The sequence below is a fragment of the Falco rusticolus genome, chromosome 12 (genome assembly GCF_015220075.1).
Source record: "Falco rusticolus isolate bFalRus1 chromosome 12, bFalRus1.pri, whole genome shotgun sequence".
Classification (NCBI taxonomy): domain Eukaryota; kingdom Metazoa; phylum Chordata; class Aves; order Falconiformes; family Falconidae; genus Falco; species Falco rusticolus.
Genome location: NC_051198.1, coordinates 3,034,766 through 3,057,266, shown reverse-complemented (window position 1 = coordinate 3,057,266; position 22,501 = coordinate 3,034,766). Strand labels below are relative to the sequence as shown.

The window sequence follows — 22,501 nt, the reverse complement described above, 5'->3', positions numbered from 1 at the left end:
TGCTCCAGGCAGCTTCAAATCCTGGGATGGCTGGTCTCTTGGTTTTACTGTTTCTGCTGCAGGATCTGTGCTTATTTGGAGCGTGTAAGCTGGGATGCAGCCCTCACTTCCTGCAGGGTGATGGCTTTTAAGATTACCGATGAGGTTTTTCACCTGACAGACTATACAAACTGTGAGACAAGATTAAAGACTGTAGGCACATTTAGAAAATCTGGAACGAGGCAAAAACTTTGTTGGGTTGACTGATTTGATTTTCTCCTGCATCTGTTCTCCAATGTATTCCTGATGCTCTGGTACCTGTCCTAATTGAGCCCACAGTCAGTGTGATAGAACTAAGTTGAACTACCCTAATACCAAGTTTTCAAGTCTTCTGCATCCTTTGTGGGCTGGGAAGGACAGAGCAGGCTAGAAGGTGTATTCTTCCCATGCTAAGTGGTGCATTTTGGATTTTGCTTGACTATAGATTTCTGACATACAGTTGACCAGAGTAAGACGAAAATCAGAGCGGATTTCAACCTTTAAAAATTGAGGCTATGCCTTATATTAAAATGAGGTTTTTAACTGTTAGAAAAAACAATACAACAAAAGCTTCTCTGCCAGCTCTCTGGTTCTGCCTGGGCTGGGAACGCTAGCTAATGTGATAGACACTCCCATATGGCAGCCCAGCCTTGGGGGTCTTTCAAACTATATTAACAACAGGATATCTAGAAAGTAGCTACAAATATTTGCTAGTCAAACTTGAACTATGTAAAAAAGTTACCAGTTATCCTGCAGATGAATCATAGTAACTAGGTACTCTTAATCCATTGTTAAGCAACAGATTTGCTTAAAATACTTTCTGTAGTAGTATCAGCAGAGCAGTTTTAAATTTATACTGAAAAAAAACTTTTAAAAGCAAGAGGTAGCTTTAGGTTATCCTGCCTTGACTGATGGTGGCAAGACCTGTAAACCAAGAATCAACCACTTCTTAAAGCCACTTACATGCAATTGTAATAACATCTATGACTGCACCACAGTTTGCTCCCAAAGTTGGTCATGAGTGTCACTGTTCAGCTTACTTCTGGCTGTGCCATTTATCATTTCCACAACTTTTGCATCAAATTTTTTCCACAAACATGCAACTGATGGTAGCCTCCCAAAGAAAAGCCTCTTGGCTACCAACAAAAGTCAATCCCCTTCAGCTTGTACAAAAGCAGCAATGCACTATTACAACCTTGTCACAATCATTATCAGAATGACTACATTATTTTAAATTACCATTAATTTCATTTCATCAATTCTCATTATAACCCTTTCATCATTAAAAAGATATATAGTTCTTTATAGCTAATTGTCACTTTTTGATAATGTAACATAGTATGCCCTTCCAAATTTGCTCAGAACCAGTGGGTAGGGGTAGTTAATGAATTTGTAGGTAGGTGGTTGCACGTTTTTTAAGGGTATAGGGAGGGGAAAGAAGATGAATATTAAAGAATATTGAAAAAAATTAAGTCAGCATTAGTCTGTTTTTCCATACCATAAATATTTTTCATCTGCATGCTTTTTTTTTGGAACAACAAAACAAATAAGAACAAAAAGAGAACAAAACACACCCGGAGCAAGATAAACAAAGACACTTGAAAAAAGAAATGGTAACATGGATGATGAAGGTGCAAGGGCAAGGCAAGCCTAAAACAGCTGGGTTTAGCTGTGTTACATTGTACATCCCTTTCCACACACCTACTTAACACTTGTTTTTGCTCGTTTTCTCTTTTTTTACACACCCCTGTCCGACTAAGCAGTTCTTAGCACAGTGAGTTATTAATAGATTTTGTTATAGATTAGGAGCCAGATTTCTTGCCTTCACACTTAATTTCATGCAAACATGAATGTGCCCATCTTATTCAACCCAACAGCCACACAGGCGCAAATAATTATGTGCACAATCAACCAGCTGTAGATTCAGCAGTCCTTGTCCTTTCTGTGCAAGCCTCCCTCGCTGTGCTTTGTATCTGAAATGCTAAATATCTGCTAAACATATAAAATTCTTACAACCTGTAATACATTATAATATATAAGTGCACTGATCTGGGAAGTTGTAAGCCTGGCACTTTGGATTCTCACAGTATTTTCTTTATCTCGAAGTACACATAGCAGGAGTTATCGCTGAAAGGGTAACAATACAGTGATTTTCTTTGTACATTTTCTTTCCAGTGGTTCTGTTACTAGGCTTATGTAATGCACGATAAATAAGTAGACACCTTCTAATAAGAGGCAGATTGGTTGCTAATGGCCATAGTGCTGTCAACTTCAGCTGGACACTACACTTAGAAAAGGCTAAAGGTAAACTGAAGTCCATCTTGGGATACGAAGTCCAAAATGTAGTGTTTGGGACAAAAATAGCATCTTTCACAAAATAGAAGCCAAGGTAGAAGGAAAGCAGGTTAAAACAAAGGACAGAGAGGAAGAAATCTTGTGTGACTTTGGTGGCAAGTCCCAATGCTGGAACCAATTGAACCCCAAGGTATTTGGGCCATTACTACAGGAAGAAATTAAACCAGTGTAAACAGTTCTATCCACACAGAGCAGTAGGACTGATGAAAGAAAACTAAGGCCATCTGATTGAGAAGTTACATCTCACATCAAGGGGCTAGGCAGCATCCGTAAGTTAAAACTCAACTGTTTCTGTATAGTATCTCTGCATGCTGCATCCTTCCTAAAAACATGCAAAGGAGAACAGAAAAGATTTTCACTTCTCTAGATTCATCTGCTCTTTAGCTAATCTGTCATACAGGACTAATGAGCAGGAATCACAATGATTCACCTCGCAATTAAAAATGGCTTAAAGTTGGAATTTTTTTCATGCATGTTTTTCCCACATGATCAGTGTGTGAGCTTTGTATCTTCTATACTGGTCCACTGAAAGCTGGTCTTAAAAATGTAACAATTTGAAACATTTTTGTATTCTTATTTTTTCCTTTTCACAGTCAGGGCTATCTATGATAATCAAGTCTGAGTTTTATTCTATGACTACCTTTTCTAAGGAACACTTAAAATCTAAATCAGAACTGAAGTGCAAATGCAATGAAAATCTACAGCTTAAAAACCCAAATCGTCCACTTCTGGTGCAGACTTGAGTCTGCAATATTGCAGCATGTCTGCCCATATATTCCATGGGGGAAAAAGAAAATACTACAAAGTAATTGTTTTGAAGAGGCATTCTTCCAAGCCTCATTTCATTTATTAAAAACTCTGATTTTAAGCTTTTGTCTGATGACCGCTTGCCTCTTTTAATAGTAACACAATTTAAAAGGGTTTAATGGATTTGAATTTCTTTTTTAGAGTCTGTATCAATAATGTTTCTTCTGCTTTATCATACAGTTGCTACTATGCACCAAATTATCTTTAACTTGCTGCAATACAGTGCTTCACTTGTTCTGTAATTTATAGGTATGATCACTTCAAGTTTTCTTTCAGGCCTCTCCGAGATTCATGGGCTATGTACTTCCCTCAGTACATCACTCCTATTCTGTCAGTCATTGTGCTGGGCCCATGTTCAGAAACATATTGACTAGAGAATTGATCTTTTGACCTGTAACTCACTGAATGGCCTCGCTCCCTTCTATTGAATAGATCTGCAGCAAGCTGCTCTTTGAGGTCAGTTGATTCTGATCTTCTAACCATTTCTAAACATCATTTGAAGGTCACAGAGTGACAGGACCTTTACTTTATTTGTTTCTCTGCCTTGCCACAGAAGGTAGGGGATAGCAGTATGGATTTCACATGTTCTTTCAAAAAGGGGACTACGATATTTATTGGCTGTTGTGTGAATTTACCAGGTTAATTTACAGAAGGCAGAGAGTAGCAGCAGAAAGTCTAAGATAGAAAAATGATCTTTTTTGAAACTGCAGGAAGTCAGCCACAAATTTACACATAAGAGTATACATGAACAGCCATTAAATGACAAAAAAAGAAGTAAAGTTGAGTATAAAGGTACAAACGCTTATGTCTCTTCACCAAAACATAATATGGAAATATATTTTGAACATATACCTATATATAGTTTTTAAGAGATTCGCAATGGGTTTCTTTAAAAAGAACATTTCTTATTTATTTTCTCTTAAAATCATAGATCCTAAAGAACAAGAACCCACTAGCATCAAATTCTTAAAAAAACCTCACCACAGAAATCGTTAGGTCAGACAGCTTTATTATGCCAACTCCCAGTGGAGCTACAGGTCTCTCAGCTTGCATTCCTGAGCCTGAGTTTGCCACTGGCTAGATGCTCTCACTCCCTATTTATGAGATTAGTTGGATCACTTTACCTCCTTGTCCGTTGATTTAACAAAAAACAAGAGCAAGGCAATCTAGCCATCCACCATTTCAGCAGAGAGAGAAGGCTGGACAAAACACCTCACAGGCATTTGGTAGCAATAACAGTGTCTGAGGTTTTATCTAAAGTGTTTAAGCTTACTAGAAGATTGTCAAATTAAAATACAGCATCTCCAACAACAGTTTAGAGGATACAGGACAGAATATTCCATATTATGGTCTAAATATTTAGTCAGTGGTAATGCTCCACAGCTTCCCAAAATACCGTTCTGGTAAATACATAATACTTTCAGCTCACCAGCATGTTATAAAGACAGCCTGATTTGTAGAAAAGGCTGTTGCAGCATCACCAAGCCTTACATAGGAACTGGACACATTTGGAATAGGAAGAAGCAACTTTCACGGCAAAATTACATGCAAATTGATGGCACATGCAAATAGCTAAGACATGATAAATGCAAAATTGTCTGTGCAAGTACACATTTACAGTTCTGAATACCTGAATCTAAGCACGAATATTGTCTAGTACTGCTCCTAAGCCAGGTAAAGAACATTTATTGAAGTATAAGGGCAGATGGCACATCAGAGGCAACAATTCCAGGGGAATTAGTGGCATATGTAGATCCGCCAATTTAGAAGTTTTAGCTGTGGTGTTGGTAAGATTATCCTTTCTTTTCATGCCCCAAAAGACACAAAGCATACATGTTTCAAGATATTGTGCAACCTGTGTCCAGAAAATGTTTTTTTATTGAGCCAGAAACAGTCCCACTAAGCCATCTACCCTGCTGCGTAACCTAAATATAGTACACATTACCTTTAAAATATATTTAGAAATAATCACCACTGTCTACGTGATTGTAGACTGGTATGGTATAGTTATCACAGCTTCACTGAAATCAGCAGACCTGTGGCCACTTGCAGAATTTCTGAGGTCCGTGACCAGGAAGTTTATCTGATCAGCTCTAAGTATTCTTAAGCATAATAGAGAAATGAAAGTTTAATTCATACCTTACAAATATTAGACATTCTCTTCTGTTAGCTCTTCAGAATTAGAATGTGAACTTTTAAAAAAGTTTTATAGAATACTTTCAGTGGAGAAGGAATTTTGCTGAAAGAAAATTCTACACAAAACCTCTCAACAGTAACATACACTTCGTACATATTTGTTTGTACTTCCTTTGTAAGTAGCTCCTAGCTACTGGATACAATGGAATATCTATTGATTTCTTTTATTTAATAAATATAATTTAAATTATATTTCCACCTAAAGCCTCTGTCCAGTAACTCACCTTATTTTTAATCTGGCAATGAATTTACTACTCACGAAAACCAAATACTAGTATAGCATGATCTTCATGCAGACAACATGAAAAACAAAACAGAAAACCACCCTACAGTCTGGCTAGTTCAAAAGCAGCTGATCAAAGTCAGCTACATGTCTTAAAATTTTATGATTACTGTAAATGGACACTTCCAAAATGATTTCAATGTGAAAAACAGCAGCATATCTTGCTGTCATAAAAATACACAATAGCCAAGACAAAAACAGTCATTTGAGTTATGTTAAGGGGTTTGGGTAGCATATCATTTTGCCTGTAAACAGCTTCCCTCTTTGGATTCAGCAGGCTGGTAAACACCATAAACTGAGATTATGTACTGGCTGCTACCACTGTCTAAAACCGTCGTTGTTTTAAACAGCCATAATAGTTTTTAAACTATGTGTTCTAGTTCATATTCGACTCAACCATTTAACTTGAAACTTGTAAAAAAGCAAATATAGTTCAACAGTTCAACTTCCAATGGCAGTGAGCTGTTTTGCAAGACCTGTTTCTTCATCACTGCAGCAGAAAAACAAAAATTGAAGAAAAGAAGTACTGCTTAGAGCTAATTATAGTTAAGTGAAGTTAAAGATGTCCTTTTTTTCTAATTTTTTTTTTCAAGAAAAAAGCATACTTAGATTTTATCAACTGAAGAAAAAAGACATCATTAGAGTATGTGAAGCGTGACAGAATCAAAAGGTTTATTTCAAAATGTTTCACCAAAACACCTCCATTTCAAGGCTAGTTTTAGGCTTTAGAGTGTTAGAGAGCAGCAACCTTAATCCTACTTACCTGTTATATCCCCTACAACGAGCAGGACGTAAGAGTTAGTGGCATGGAAACACAATTCATTACTACCTTTGAAAGCCAGAACTCCCCAAGAATAAAAATACAACAGGCCACATCCTTAAACTCTACTGATACACTTAAACTGGCATAACCTAGAACAGCAATTATGTCCTCCAACTTAGCCTCTTGATTAGTTTACCCTTTATTAATGCAGAATATAAATAACTTAAAACAATTAAACAGTTATAAACACATTAGAGTAACAGTGTAGAAAAGTTGTAAACATGCTTACCTCGTGTGGATTGGTGTAGCCCAAAAGTAGATTTGCTGCTTTAATGTCACCATGAACATACTCATTTTCATGTATATATTCCAAAGTATCCAACTAGGAAAGGATTTAGAACAGTAAAGAAAACATCATCATCTCCTCCACTCTGCTCCTAACCCTACCACCAAATATTTCTCACTTATACAGTGAAATCAAGGGCTACACAGACTGAGCTGACAAATTTGTTTGGAGTTAGAGCACTAGGATTACTCATTCTGTCCACAGGGTCTGTTCCCACCAGGCACATAGCTGATGGGAAATCATAAACAAGCCATACATTGCCATGAGTTATCTCTGTGTAACTGCCTGCGAGTATCAGCTTCTAAGGTCACAAAGCAAGAACGAAACTAGTACTTTATGCTAGAGGAAATGCTGAGAACACCAAGCTCTTACAAAGAACATACTCAATCAGCCCTGATTTATAATACATTTGATCCTGCCAGTTATTATATGACCTGCATTTCATATCACCAACCCCTTGCATCATCCTCCTTCTTCAGCTCCTTACTGAGTTACTAGAGCTCTAACTTACTAAAAAACACGGTTGCACTCAGCAATTCATAAAAAGGACAATCTAATCCTGGCTTTTGGAGTGTATGAACACGCTTACAAGTCTGTCAATTATGTGAATACAAAAGACCTTCACTTTTTTTTAATTATTAATATTTACATTAAAAGGAAACTTTGGAGGTGTCCAGTCTAAACCCCCTGCTTCAAGCAGGACTAATGTAAGTTAGATCACGTTGTACAATATATTGAATGGTCAGGTTTTAGAACTCCCCAAGGATGCATGTTTCACAGCCTCTGAGAAGCATGTTCGAGTGCTAAGGTACTCTGCAAAAATTTTTCCTTTATACTCAGAGTTCCTCTTCCTGCAACTTATGACCATTGTCTCTACTCCATTTGCTGTGCACCTCTGCTCAGTAACAGCAGTTTTTCACAACACAAATGATACTACAGAGGAGCACATATACAGTCTTCTGTTATGTGCCAGTCTACACACACTTGAAAACAAACCAGATAGTTTCAGAGTAGCCTAATCCTGGTCTGTACAACCAGTGCACTCAGCAAACACACTGAAAATTTTGCATTCAGGCATGCAATTGTGAACTTTGACAAATATGGATGTCTAATACAATACCCTTCAGACAGTGGGGAAAGAAGTAAAAATCAATACAAGTTGAAGTATATGAGAATAGGCTTACACATCTCAGTCTAGACACATTTTTAAGTGTATGGTTTATGTTTTTACCTATTAGAAAAAAAATTGGCTTGAGCCCACCATCTTCCAGTCTGCAGGGGTGGTCTTGGTTTTCTACTTAATACTCATCTGATGTAACAAAAAAAAAAAAAAAAAAAAAAAACACACCAAAAACCCACAAACAAAAAAAACCCCATAGCATTCATATGTTTAATTCTAAACTCAAGAACTCAAGAGCTATCTAAAGGAACTATATTAGAAAGGTAATTTTCTAGTTTAACTCGGCAAGTTTGAGACATAGCAATCTCCTCTCTCTCTCTGTACATACCATTCGTGCCCCAAGTTGCAGAACAGTCTCCTTCTTAAATCTGCTTCCACAATCTTCAAAGATTCTTTGAAGGTCTTCTCCTAGTCTCTCCATGACCATGAATCTATAGCTACCAGGAAATATATGAGGGATGAATCCTTTAAGACAAGACTGAAAGTTTGTGTCAAATTGAAAGGACTTATCTCCATTTTGTTGAAAAATGGATCTTCAATCAATTTGAGGCTTAATTACAATTAATCTTAGTACCTTTTCCCCTTGTACTCAGCCAAGCCTGATCCCCAAAACACTGGAATTCCTAAACATCTTATTTTCTTGAGATTCATCCATTTTCTTACTGTTAACGATAAGAAAAAGATAACATTGGTTTAAAGGTAGCTAAAGAATTTCAGGTTTGGTGTGGAGGTTTTTTGTTGGCTTTGTTTCAGATATCAAGCCAAGACTTTGAATGAAACAATGAAACAAATAAGACCTGTTTGGCAGTTTGTCTAGCAAACAATTCAGATTGTAACTTTAGAATAGAGTTCTTGGCATTCTGCAAATCAAGCAGCAGTGTTTTGTTCTAGCGATGTAGCACTTTGTTCCCTTAGAAGGCAGGTAAGAAATTATCAATAGCTGAAGAAATAATTCCTTTAGAACAGGGGTCCTCAAACTTTTTAAACAGGGGGCCGCGTGCGTGGATGAAGTGGCAGGCAGCCATCTGTGGCTGCTTGGTTTCCCCTCTCAACCACTGGGGGGGGCGGGGGGGGTCTGTAAATACCGGGGGCCGGATTGAGGCCCCCAGACCGTAGTTTGAGGACCCCTGTTTTAGAAGCTCTACTTTATTTGAGACAGAATGCTTCAAGCCATCAAAAGCGCTCAAGTCTACCAGCAATATAAGCCATCTGAAATTACCATGAATAAATCACACCCATGCTTAAGTGTCTACAGAATCAAGTGCCTTGATTACTATTAAGTCCTGTGTTGATTACACACTTTTGGCTCTGCACATGGAAACAGTTACTAGCAGAAATACTGTCACCAATTAGTCCATGCAGTACCTCTGTTCTAAGGCTGGCCTCTCTCTGGAGCCCTTTCATTGTTGTGCACTCTGAAGTGTGCATGTAACAAATCTGGCATGCTTCTGTTCTCCCTTCTGATCAGAAAGGACAAGCAAAGAAACCTATAGCAATCTAAATATACTACAGCACCAACCAGGACTCGTTCAGTGTACATGAAATGAGTCAGCTATCAAGCTCTAAAGCAACAGTTTTTATTAGCAGTAGTTAAACCCAAACTTGTTCTTAAATCTCCCTGAATCAGAACTGGTATATTACTTACTATGCTCTTGTTTTGCAGCCCTCTGGTAAAATTTCAGTTCGGAAAATAAGGGGCCGTTTTCAAGATACTCCTGTTGAGAAATAAATAAACTTAGTATCATTAAATGCATTAGAAACACAACAGTTTCTAAGGAAAATTGTATGAGACATTTTTTCCCCACCCCCCATATATCATGACATCTGAAATGTAATTTTAATAAGTAGGTAAAAATGAAAATGTGTTGCCAAACAACTTTTCTAAACGACACAGATTCTTTCAGGAATTATTTAAGATACTATTTTCAGAAAAATTGTAGATCATGTATGTTTAAGTTCACAGTCTGATTTTCCTTACCAAACTGCTGAGGGCAGTAATCAAGGAAAGGAAAGAATCAAGTCAAGAAAATACTGCGTGTCATGGAAATGCCAAATGTACTCCCTAGAGGGAAACTGTATCAAGATATCAAAAATAGGGAAAAAACCAAAAGCCACAAGCCTGCAATACAGACCCAAGGCTCAAAATAAGGATAGATAATTAAGAGAAAGAACTGCATACAAGTTAACAATTTAGAAATGAGATTACACATTACCACTTTAACTACATGCGCTGCATCATCTTCTACAGGAACATGAGTTTGAGGGGAAGCTGCAAAAAGAGAAAGAGATGGGGATCAAGCCATATGCAACAAAATGTAATTGCAAAGACCAAGATAACACTGCATAAAGTGACCAAAAAAAATACATGACAGAGATACACAACATTTTGTCTGAATTCTTGTTTTTTAAAGGTCAGAGTTTTGCCAAGTTCACAGGAAAACAAAATGAAAACACTACACACAAACAGAAGTTTCAATCAACAAGTACAGAAGCAGTTTTAACCCACATTTTCAGAACTCTGTCAATGCTAATTAAGGAGTAAGCAGGATGTCCCCATTGCACGTTTGCACCACAATGAGGTATTCCATTATAGCAGACTATGTTAAAGTCTTTCCAGTCAATTGGATAACCTCTGTATTTGGTTGCTGTCAATCCACTGTCGTGACAAAGACACCACTTAAAAGTTATGACCTACATTATGCCTCTAGACAGGACTGTCTGCTTTCCTCTATTACAAACTAATTTGGCCCCAGAACCTTGATCTCTATTCTGACATTATTTAGACACTGGCCTAAGTTAGGGGATAGCACAGCCACCACGTGCCTAAAGCGGAGATGAGGGATTGTGCTTAGTGCAAGTAGAGATTTCAAAACAATAATTGACCACATGTGCCAATTACAGCCCAGGAGACAGAACCTCTCTGCACAGACAATGCAATCCTATTTTCTTCTGACCCTGAGAGAACTATCAGTTCTCTCTGATACTACTGAAGCTACATGGAGCTACGCTGGGATTAAAATTTAATGAGACTAAATCATCTTTTAGAATCATCACTGAAAAAAGCTAAAAAGAATACAGTTCCTAGGAAATAAGTGTCCCTTTCAAACTTCTTATAATGATCAAATACCAACAACAGTCCAGGTGTGAAACACTTCAACTATCAGCACAGACAAAAATAGACTACTTTTATCCACATAATAAAAATCAAGGAAACTTGGATCTAATCAAACCATCCAAGCCTACATTTTTTGATGGTAAAGGCATAAAAATATTTTTACAACGAAGAGACTCCTTCAGCTGCCATCGTCCTTCAATTCTATTTGGGATCTGGGTTGAATCTGGCAGCATACACACCCCAAAGACTTGCAGGGTCCCCACTGCCTTCTGCCTGACATTTCCCTATGTGAATGTTTCTGTGCTAATAACACATTAAGATAAAATTAATGTATCCTAAAACAATAGCTCTGGAAGGTGTGAACTATCCATAGACTCTAATGAGCAGCAGCCACATTCAGAATACAATTTAAAACTACAGTACAACCAGTAAGGAAAGTTTGGTAAACTTTGCTCTTACCATATTATTGTACCAAACTGGGAATTAAGACACAGGTGCTTAAGTCTTTTTCTTTCTCTGCCACATGTAGACTATGTGTTAATAGTTGAAGACACTAGTTTAAAGGAACATATCCCATGTGTTTTCATCATATTCAACAACGTCACATTACCCTAACAGAATTAGACGTGCTCCCTTACTGACACAGATCAGAAAAGAACCTGTGTATCAGAAAATGTATTTCAATACCAAGTTATTTTAAAAAGGTTTGATCAGTATGGAGAAGTATCATATTTAAATGTATTTGAAAGAGTCTGATCTAACTTCCCTGTAGACATCTTGACATTTTATAAAGAGAGGCCTCATACACGGTAATCTGGAACAGACAGTAACAGCTGTCAGGGTAATGAAGAAGAGCAATTAACGGGAGGTAACCCAGCAAAAGGGCCTAACCCCCATGGTTCTTACACTATGCCGGTGTGGATGCGTTTTGGAGTCACACTGAAAACACATCCTGAAGAAAAATAAAACCAAAACTATCAGGCAACTGTTACAATGTGAAAAGGGAGAAAAGTCAGATAAAGCTTAACAAGATACAGAAACAGACTCTCCACAAAACGAGTAACCTGACATTCAAATCTCCAAGAGGAGAAATGGTATTACTGTTTTTACCACACATACATGAAACAAGGGATAATATTCACAATAAATAACACTAAACTTCTTACACAGACAACGCCTAGAAAATTATTCTCATACCGATAAGCAGAAGTTGCATGTGTACCTACTGTTACATCATTTTAATTAACCATTCATATATCAGGCAGCAATACTTCAGCTGCAGCTCAGAAAAAGACAGACTATTTTTTGTCCATAAATAAACATAAATGGTTTTTTAAAAATTGTCTCATTACTATGTATAGTTACTTAACAGACTGGAAAGGCTCCCAAGGTTTAACAAACAGTCTGATTACATACCTCATAGACCACCACCACATACTCTCCTGCGAGTTTAGCTCATAGTTAATTACTGTATACTTGTAATTAGCCATGTGCTAGCCTCGTTCTGTGTGGTAGCACATGGCTATTTATAATATTACAATCAGTTAAATGCTAGACTGTAGGACAGTAAGCAGAGACTCTGCAGGAGAGCAATGCTGATAGGCAGGAGGTCTCTGATGGCATATAAGTACACACATAGTGCTCCTGGTACTCTATATGGCCAGATTATGTTTGCAAAGGGTATCTTAAAATAGCATAACAAGTGTGAGAGTTCCCAGTTTACAGTTTATGTTGCTTTTCTCAACTAGAGATGCACAATCTCCTTACATTTGGGGGGAGGGGTGTTGATGTATGCACACAATCAAAACCATTGTCTGCATAATTGTTAACTGGGAACACTGGCACAAGATGAAGCTGTGTAAGGGGCTGTGACTGTTTCTATCTCATGCCAAGATGAGTCTCACAAAACATTTGCAAAAGCCACAGCTCTATCTTCCCTTCCTCCCCTTCATCCCACAATTGCAGCTACCATGCTAGTGAAAAGCATACACATTTAAAACACACTCTGAAATAAAGCAGTGCAGTAAGATTCACATTCTTTGCCAGAATTTCCAACTGTTGTGCCTATCCAACAGAGCAAATAACTTACCTCAAATTATCCCATGTCCAGAATTCCCTAGTTTCACCCAGGCACAGTAGTTATGGTCTTATCATCCACTTTAATCGTGAATTTCATCTGTTTTGTTGCTGAGTGCCACAACCTTAATTAATGTAGCTTTCTAAATGTTAATAAGACACAGTAACAAAAGGGTGTTTCTAGATGAACTGCGATTTCCTACAACCACACAGCACAATTGCATGCAGTCTGACAAAGAAACGTGCCAATTCTATTTGCCAGTTCAAACGTGCTTGTTGTAGTTTTAGCAGTTAATTTGTGGCAGTCACATTTGGAATATGGTGAAATATTTTCAATGGCTCTCACAGAACCAGTTTTGTTGACAAAGTTTACACAGTGGAAAAGAAAACAACATTGATTTGGCAGTTTGGAAAAAACATCCCTGCTCCTGTCCACAGCTGGTGTCTTTGCTACTGCTGGATATTTTCAGGATATATTTGTTTGGGAAACATGAATAAAATTATTTTCAGAAGTTCTTGGGTTGCTGGTATTTTAGTTTTGCTTTTTTTCATTGGTTAACTAATCCTGAAGAGTAACACTGTCAGCTTAGGGTTTTTTTCAGAAATAAAAACTAACCTCAAAAATACCACACTTCCAAGTTACCAGTACCTATAAAAAAAGCTGGAAAAGTTCTGAACCCATTTAAGTCAAGCCAGGAGCTGTTAAATTCAATGGCTAAAAAACAGAGGCGAGTGTTGCTCAGAGCATCTAACAATAAAAAAAGATCCAAATTACAGGAATATAGTTACTCAAAGCAAAATGCGCACAAATAAATAAAAAAAAAGTAGCATCTGCTATTTAACACACAGCTTCAATTTTTTTCTACGTACAGAGGGTACTAAGGCAAATATTTAAAGGTGAACAAAGCACATTGCTTCGCAATATCCAATATTTCCCAAGAACCCAAACATTCAGCACTTGGAGGGTGTTTACAGTTCAATTCTAAAATAGCCTAAGGACGACCTGCTTCTCCGCTCATGTTGTTACTATCAGGGCACATCAGCATTTCCTGGACAGACTTTTCTGCGCAGTCTTTATGAATAGTTTTCTTCTTCTAGGTTCTTCTTCCAGGTAGCTTCATGAACGTATGGTGTTATTATACAAATTACAAACACATAGCCCTCTGTACCATGCTTGTGAAACCATCTTCCATAATACCTAACTAAACTGGTTTTGGTTGAAAATTGTGCTTAACTGCTAAACTGTTTTGTAGATAACTGCAAATGCCTCCAAGTTAATGACATTAAGTACTGGTAGGAAGTTTCATTATGTTTCTTACTCATCTTTCTATGAAACCTTGATCTTGATTCACTAGAGCCAAAGTTTTGTATTCCACAGCAATGGAAGCCACTGTTTGACTTTCAAAGTTAATTACTCTAAGCTGGAATAGGTACTACACATCCTTTAACCCCAGGCAGAAAAGCTATGCATGGTCTGCTCTTACAGCACTCTCAGATGGAAGTCCAGGCCTCTAATATTTAAAACTTCATGCACAAACTGTTTTCTGGCAAGATTCTGCTCCAAGCCATCTGCTAGTCTGATGTGGTGCCCACTCAGAAGATACTATGCCAGTTTCAGTAGGGTACAGGTGCCAAAGACGGCTGAAGGGGGTGCCCTCTATAAGGCAACAGGTACCCTATCTTTTGTCCAAAGCTCTTCCTTATTACCGTATAACACTGCTCAGAAATACATCCCCTCACTGCAAAACAAAAAAAATAAAAATCAAGCCTGCTCTTTTGACTTTCTAGTTTTATTTAGCATGGCACGGTCTCAGTCCCTGACCAGAACTCTCACAAGTTAGATGAATCAAAAGCACAACAACGGCTCCCAAATCACAAGTCCGTAAGCATGGGAAAAAAACCCCAACCACCCAACACATTATGTGGCAGAACACTACAGTGTAATAGTAATGATCTCTGCAGACTTTGTAACAGGCTTTAGTCTACTGTGTAAAAATGAGTTATGCTTTCAAAGTTAAGACTTCTAGCCTAGAGGGGACCACAAAAAGAAGAAATAGGGAAGATTTCAAGAGGAAGCAGTAATCAGCAAGAACTAGATAAAGATAAAGAATATCTCCTCTTTAACAGATGGTGCAGGCTGATCTTGTACCATGCAGCCAGCCCTTAATAACCACCAAGTAGCAAAATCAAGCTAAATTTTTTATTTAGTTTGCCTATAGACAGGGTGAAAAATTAGGTAATCTGCTTGCTATGTCTATATTTATACAGTTTAATATTTGTAACTACTTAAAAATACTCTTTCCTGAAGTAGTGTTTCTCTGCCAACAAATTTATTTTCACACTGAAGTTCACACCTGCAGGTACAATGAGACCTTTGCTGAAAAGCATTTTAACATCTGAAGGTTAAGAAAAAATCCAGCCTTAATCAGACAGCTACTTGCTAGTGCTATTATTTACAGGGGTTTGCTATTAATATTCTTCTTTCCTTTGAGTTTCTAAAAATCATGCTGAACATGTATCTTTTGGTATAATTTTTACTGCATTTTTAATTAGGTTGCTACACTACAGTAAATATTTTCAGTGAAGTTAATTTAACCAACTGTTACGAGTACTTCGTTTCTCTAGAACCAATTGCTAAAGCCAGCTTCCTAACACAAACCAAGGAATGAACAGTATGACCACTGAACGTGCTTTCATCAACAGTTGTCTTCCTTTACAGGTGTATACCTTTGTTGACAGCTATACAAATTATCCACAGATATTACTCTTTCTGAAAACAGAAAGATACTTTGTTTCACACCTCAGCCTGGTTCACAGAACACCAGGACTCAGAATATCAACGGCAGAGTATACTATGGTCCAAGCTCAGAATCAGTAAGGGCCACAACCAGAACTTTTCCCTACCTCCACCAGCAGCAGACCTCCCTGAGCTGCTAGTATTAACAGACAATATTCAACCATTTAATAACAGTTTACTACACAAGCAGATATTCTTTGCATTTGATTATGACTTTACCAATACGTGCTTCCCATATTGTAATAATGCATGCAAAAATAGCAAATGGCAACATATAAACACATGCTGCAAAGCCAGCTATGAAAAAGTTTCACAATTCTTAGTTTTCACCTATCACTTCCAAAGTTCCAATACAATACCCATGCATAACACAATTAAAATACATTTAGCGTAATAAGTTCTACTTTAAAAGACGCCATCTAACAAATATGTGTGTATATAAATACAAAACCTCAAATATTTTGCAGAAACACCAGTTTCCACAAGGAAGAAGCCTGCAAGTAGATAGTGCTGTGTACAGCAGACTTGACTGTGACAGTGGAATCTTAGCAAAACATTGCGTGACCTTTCTACATTTAAATTTCAAGTCCAAATTGTGGATTAATAGAGTGCTTGCAGCAGGACTAGAGAATGATTTATAAAAAAACTGGTGTTAATTACTGACTGTGATCAGGAAGATAAATGAGAGATTGTAAGGCTCTCAGTAGCTACCTCTTCAACTCAATTTTCCAACGTACTGCCATTGTTCTCCACAGGGCTACAAACTAGTCATGAGACCACCAATATGCCATGTTCTTCCTCAGTTGCTGTCCATTCTGCTCCCCCTTACCAAAGGGATAACAGTTCCATCTGAAGTGCCTGACAGCAAATCAGCACCAGTAACAAAAATAAAATAAAACAAAACTTCTAACATACAATGGCATGGTTGATTCTCACTTATGATCCATCTTGCCCTCACTATGACAAAGACAACACTTGAGAGAACATCTCTAGATAGTTTCTATTGCTTCTGGCAGCAGAGGAAGCTCTCCTCTTCAGGACCATTGACAGGAATCAGTATTTGTAAGCTGCCTGCTGCTGGATTTGCTCTGGTCAAGATTAAAATGCAAAGGGAATCCAAGGGAAGGAACAAATCAACAAAGAAATAGACAAGATGTCACAGATGGGAAGAAGACAGACTAATCACAAAACCACGGAAAATGTTTGTGAGGCAGAACAGAACTTATAGGTAGTGGTAACTTTCATGTACATAATGAGAAGTTTAGAGGCCCTGCACCTTTAGAGACTATTTGCATCCCAGGACTCAGGATCAGTAAATGGCTCTCAGCAGTTTGATTTAGTGAACAGAACTTTCCACAGAATGCATCCCTTGTAAATATATTTTGCAGAGATACTGTAAAATTTCTCAAGAACGTTGTTACAGATTAATGGAGTATGGACTACCCTTAATGGGAAATTAAGCTATAACAACGCACATCAAAATCTTTACACTGCTACTGTAAAAATACTTATTAAAAGATATAGCCGGTAAAGTTAACCTTTACTTTTATAAAAGGGCTGTGCTGTTCATATCTGGCGGGCAGTCAAACCTGTCTCCACTCTCTTTCTGGGTTAGTTTCTCACTGAAAGTTTAGTGATCCTCTCACATCTTGCTGTATATGCACTAAAAACTAGCCTAAACAGCACAAAGAAAGAAGATGCCTCTCAGCACCACGGATCCATATCTTACTCTCAAGGTTTCTCATTTAATTTACTCCCCTTGACTTTCAAAGACAGCTGAACTCTTGTAGGACCAAACCCCAAAAAAGCTACTAAATGGTATACTTTACATAATATAAACACATATCAGAGATAAAGAGGTAGATAAAACAAGGAAACTTCAGTCAGTGTCAATACTTAAGAGTTAAATCTTGCCTGTTTCCTCTTTTACTTGTAGGATGAGCTACAAGGGCAACTAAGCCTTCAGTTCAGTGCTATGTGTAACATTCACCACCCCTCTTGAAAAAGATTAAACACAAATACAATTATGAAAGTGGCAGGTGTATTTCTTCAGCCATGCTGTCACTTACAAAAAACCACAGAATAGTAATACCAAGGGTCCAAGACTGTATTCTTAATCTCAACTAATACGCTGACTGCTTTCCACCTCAGTTCGATGGGAGCTAAACTGCAACAAACACAATATATGAAATCACCTCAGTGGTCTGCGTGATCAGGCAGAAAACTAATCAAATCTGCATGAAACTGACTCAATCCCAGGTGCTATACCACCCGCAAGGTCCGGTGTATCCGAGTAAAACAGAAAATGATAAAGCTGTATTCTGAGTGATTCAGCAACACTACACAAGGTCATAATAAGCAATCAGATATATCAAAATTAAAAAGAATGTAAATATACTGAAAGTACGCTAGCATTTGACTCCTCTATAAACCGCAGTTGAAGCGCCTATCATCCCCACTGGTTCAGTCTGCAGAGCAGTTCGTCATGTGTGAACTGTGTGAATTCCAGAAGAAATCAAACCAGAAACTCCACTACAGGAACCTATCAGATGCACTCCAAACTACTAACAGCAACATAAGGATTGAAATTAGTTCCTTCACCAAGCCTCAAACCACATACTTGGTGAGGAAATTCAGCGCAGCAGACCACACCAAATCTAGCTCAAAGTAAAACAAACCCTCAATTTAAATAAAGGGTAGATGTAGGGCCATATCTACCAACTGTTGCCATTTACTAATTACACCAAACTACTTGTAAACATACACAGCCTTAGTTTTCTCCAGGTTTTTCAGTGACTTGTGTTTACTTTTCGGAAAAGCAGAAGCAGTGGCATTTAGGTTGTCACTGAAATCTTTTTGCTTCATTTACCCAGGCATTCAGTGGAACAAAGTGCCAGTTTACACCATCCCCCACCCCGCAAATTTCTCCACTGAAACCTGAAGTTTACATACAAATTAAGACCAGGTGCACAAGCAAGACTGTCCACCCTCCTGTAGTTTACAGCCACACATTAACTGCTGGAAGAACAGTACAACTGGGCAACCACTTCAGAGAAGCAACATCTGACCACATATGGGACTATCACACCATGAAATAAAATATGAGTCTTTAGTTGCCATTCAGTTCTTTGTGATTAACCATAATGGACATGAGGAGGAAAAGAAGAGGGAGAGGAAGAACACTTCAGTGCAATAGAAAATGTTCCTGAACAGCTGAAAGCAGACAAGCACCATGAGATAGCCAGACAGATGTAACAAAAATCACAGTATATCTGTCACCAAGAGACCAGTAGCACACAAGTGCTACATTTATGTCTGCAAATACGAAAAGAGCAAACATACTAACCCTTCAATAGAAAAAGCACCTTTTCTTTATACAGTAGGTGCCTGATGCTACAGTTTGACACTGATGGACAACTCCTTCAGTCACATGAAACCACACTGAATCTAGCACAGCTCTGTGTATTTGAAAGGAGTTATTAAAGACAGGACTAAGAAGGTGCATGACATATGATATCTGTTCTAATAAAAACTTGTCTCATAAAAATCTGGAGATCACACTAAGTGGAAAGCTCATGCTGTATAAGAGTATATTAACAGATTATTTTCCAACAATTCACTCAATATGAATGAAACATCATTAAGAGATCAACTGAAAAAAATCAAGAGTGGGAAATAATCACAAAAACTGTTTTCCATGGCAGAAACACAAACAAATAGTAAAAGCTTAAAAAAAGAAGGTACAGCTGATTTATGCATAAAAGGAAGTAAATTTATGTATAGGAGTCACTTGCTTATCAAGTTTTAAACATTAATTCTCCAAACAGAGAGTTAACATACCTCTAACTTAAAAAAATCATGTCTGGGTCCTGGGAGGATATACTAAACTGCTTCTGGATAATTCTTTACTGCTGTCTTAATACAAGCTCAATTTAGTCCCTAACAGTCGCTGTGGACTAGTTGCCTGTATATGTTTGCCATGCAAAAAAACCCAAACCCTAAACTCAATAGTATTGCCTTGAAAACAGGATTGCTCTTTCACAAAGACCAGCAACAGTAACATACATTATATCCTCTCCAGTGACCTAGAATGCTTTACAAGTCTTTCAGAACTATTCAGTCCTTATAAGTGAACTGCAGCAGCTTTTTTCAGAAGAAAGCACAGAAACACATCTAGGCTAGAGCAAACAACGAAAAGCATTTCCAGCACTGGTGAAAGTTTTTAATTCAGAGGCAACACCCAGCTAACTATTGTTACTGTTAACATTTCTTGGATGAAAACTGATTTAGTATTGTCCAAAAGATAACATTTCCAATAAATGGAAATCCAAAGAGCACTCCAGAGCACATGACTGGCATAAGTCCAAAGCAGCGGCTAACGAAAGCATCACCATTACTTTTAAGAGCATTGCCTGGCAGTGCTCTTTGGTGGTCTTTGACAGCAGCAGCACCTTGCCTACACCATCCAAGCTCCATAGAAAAGTGTACTCGGAGCCAGCAAACCGGTCTGGACACCCTCTAAAGAACACGCTGCACCACCAGCAACGCTTTCAACAACAAGGCCATCTACCAGGGTGCTGCAAACATCAGAAAACCACACTTTACAGATGACCACCAGCATGTAAACAACAGTAACTTCTCAAACCTATTCTGTCTTATTAATGTCAAAACGGTACAAAGACAATTACAAGTCACCCTCTTCATTACCACCAGTATTTTACCTAAATAGATCAAGCCAAATCCTCCCTGGCCGATTTGACTGCCCAGCCTCCAGACTTTTCCTTCGGTGTCTTTCAGGATCATGTCTCTTGGGAGAGGAACTGGCAGCTTGCCTCTGCCGCGACCCCTAGGCGGCATCGCGGCTTGAGAAGGGAAAAAAAAAAATTAAAGACAAAAGTTGACTTTCGTCAGAAAAAAGCAATATCCCTCGATGTCCTTTGCCTAACAGGCACCGAGCAGGGCCCAAGCTCTCCGCGGCCTCCCTCAGGACAGCGGCCGGGTGGAAGGCCGGGGCGGCTCGTCCGCAGCGGCCTCCTTTTCCAGCGGCCGACGGGACCGGACAGCAATGGGCCGCGGTCGGGACGGCCGCCCGCTCCCCCGACACCCACCTCCGCAGGGCCACGGCCGCCTCCCCTCGCCGCCGGCCGCAAACTTCCCTGCCGGCAACTTCCCGTAGGCCAGGCCCAGGCGGCGAGCGCCCGGCCGCAACAGGCACAGCCGGCAGGCTGCCGTGCTCCCGCAGGAAACCCCGGGGAGGGGAACGGCCGGGCCGGCCCCGCTGGGGACGCGGGCTCTGCCGGCCCCGCCTGGCCGCCGGCGGGGCGGGACTCCCTCGGCGGGCCGGCTCCCCTCAGCCAGGCGGCGCGCGGCGGTGGCGCGCGCGGTTTCCCGCCTCCCCGAGCCCGCCGGCCGCTCGCGCAGCGCTCCCTCATGGCTCCCTCGTGAGGCGCCGGCGCTCGGCTTCAGGGGGAGCGGAGAGATTCGGTGAGAGCCTGAGCCGTCGCGCCTCGCACTCTTTCAAAGTGGCACTTCGCAAGCGAGGAATTACTCCCCCCTCTTCAAGCGCTTTGGTGCATATAGAAGTAGTTGATCAGACTGTTTGCCGGCTGGGATAAAAAAAAAAATACCTTACAGAACTTTTGGGGTGCAGGGAGAACACAGAAGCTGTAATGAAGTCACAGAACTGTCATGGTGCAACCACTCAGAAGCCTTTTTTTACCTCAGAATCTTCCTGGCATAGGTTGAGGATCACTTCTATGGATAGCTACTCATCCAGAACAGCAAGAGACACCTCATGTGTTCACCGCAGGTGAGGCAACAGAAGCTCATGCTACCAGGAATGCTGCGAGCCATCAGGAGCCCCACAGGAGAGTGAAAAGAGGTAACAGCCACCTCACAGGCTGGTCAGCCATTGCAGGTAGAGGGCAGATGAAGCTGACCGAAGGGTAGATCAGCCCCATCACCACCATGAGCTTGTCAGTGGGTAATGAAGGACACAATGAGATTTTTTTTTTAATTCCCCAAATTCACAGGGCATACCCCTGATCACAAGCCACCATCTTCTGCAAGATCTGCTTTATTAGGGACCTCACTGGGGACTACCATGTCTTCCAAGCAATGACTATAAATCCTTTACCAAAAAAAAAGAGGTTTGAGAATAACCAAAATCCAGACCATCTTCTGCAACTAAATAATTTGCAAGTGACCTTAGAAATAGTAACACAAATTATAACTGCAAAATGTATATTGCTATCAGTAGAGTAGGCCTTAACAACCCTTTCTGTTTCATCAGTCTTGGAGGCTTTATGGTTTCATCCTTACTGAAAGGGCCAGCTAAAGAATTGCCAATAGAAAGATCAGCCATAAAGCAAGTAAATTCAAGATTGCCATAAAGCATTTCATAGGGCTTCCCTCCTTTGCAACAACTGTTAAAATAGGCAGTGGAAGCATGGTGTTGAGAATGGGGGATTTTGTTCAAAAACAGCCGATGCCCAGCACTGCTTCAACTGGAAAGAGCTAGCACCTCTATTCACAGAGACCATTTGTACAATGCTCTTGAGATTAT

General features: G+C 39.2%; 1 protein-coding gene across 3 annotated transcripts in view; it reads right to left on the bottom strand.

The window, feature by feature from the left end:
• The window catches only part of VRK2 (VRK serine/threonine kinase 2), a 46,324-nt gene extending 25,099 nt beyond the window's left edge, over nucleotides 1-21,225 (bottom strand). The window contains exons 1-7 of one of the 3 annotated variants that reach the window (XM_037405022.1): nucleotides 21,045-21,225; nucleotides 20,658-20,798; nucleotides 10,162-10,217; nucleotides 9,594-9,663; nucleotides 8,523-8,610; nucleotides 8,277-8,385; nucleotides 6,712-6,804 (exon numbers count right to left, since the gene is read on the bottom strand). In XM_037405022.1, the coding sequence (XP_037260919.1) occupies nucleotides 6,712-6,804; nucleotides 8,277-8,385; nucleotides 8,523-8,610; nucleotides 9,594-9,663; nucleotides 10,162-10,217; nucleotides 20,658-20,793 (552 nt within the window). In that variant the 5' untranslated portion in view covers nucleotides 20,794-20,798; nucleotides 21,045-21,225. The remainder of the gene's footprint in view (nucleotides 1-6,711; nucleotides 6,805-8,276; nucleotides 8,386-8,522; nucleotides 8,611-9,593; nucleotides 9,664-10,161; nucleotides 10,218-20,657; nucleotides 20,799-21,044) is intronic. The other 2 variants (XM_037405021.1, XM_037405023.1) reach the window with 2 other exon arrangements.
• Nucleotides 21,226-22,501: the final 1,276 nt, after the last annotated feature.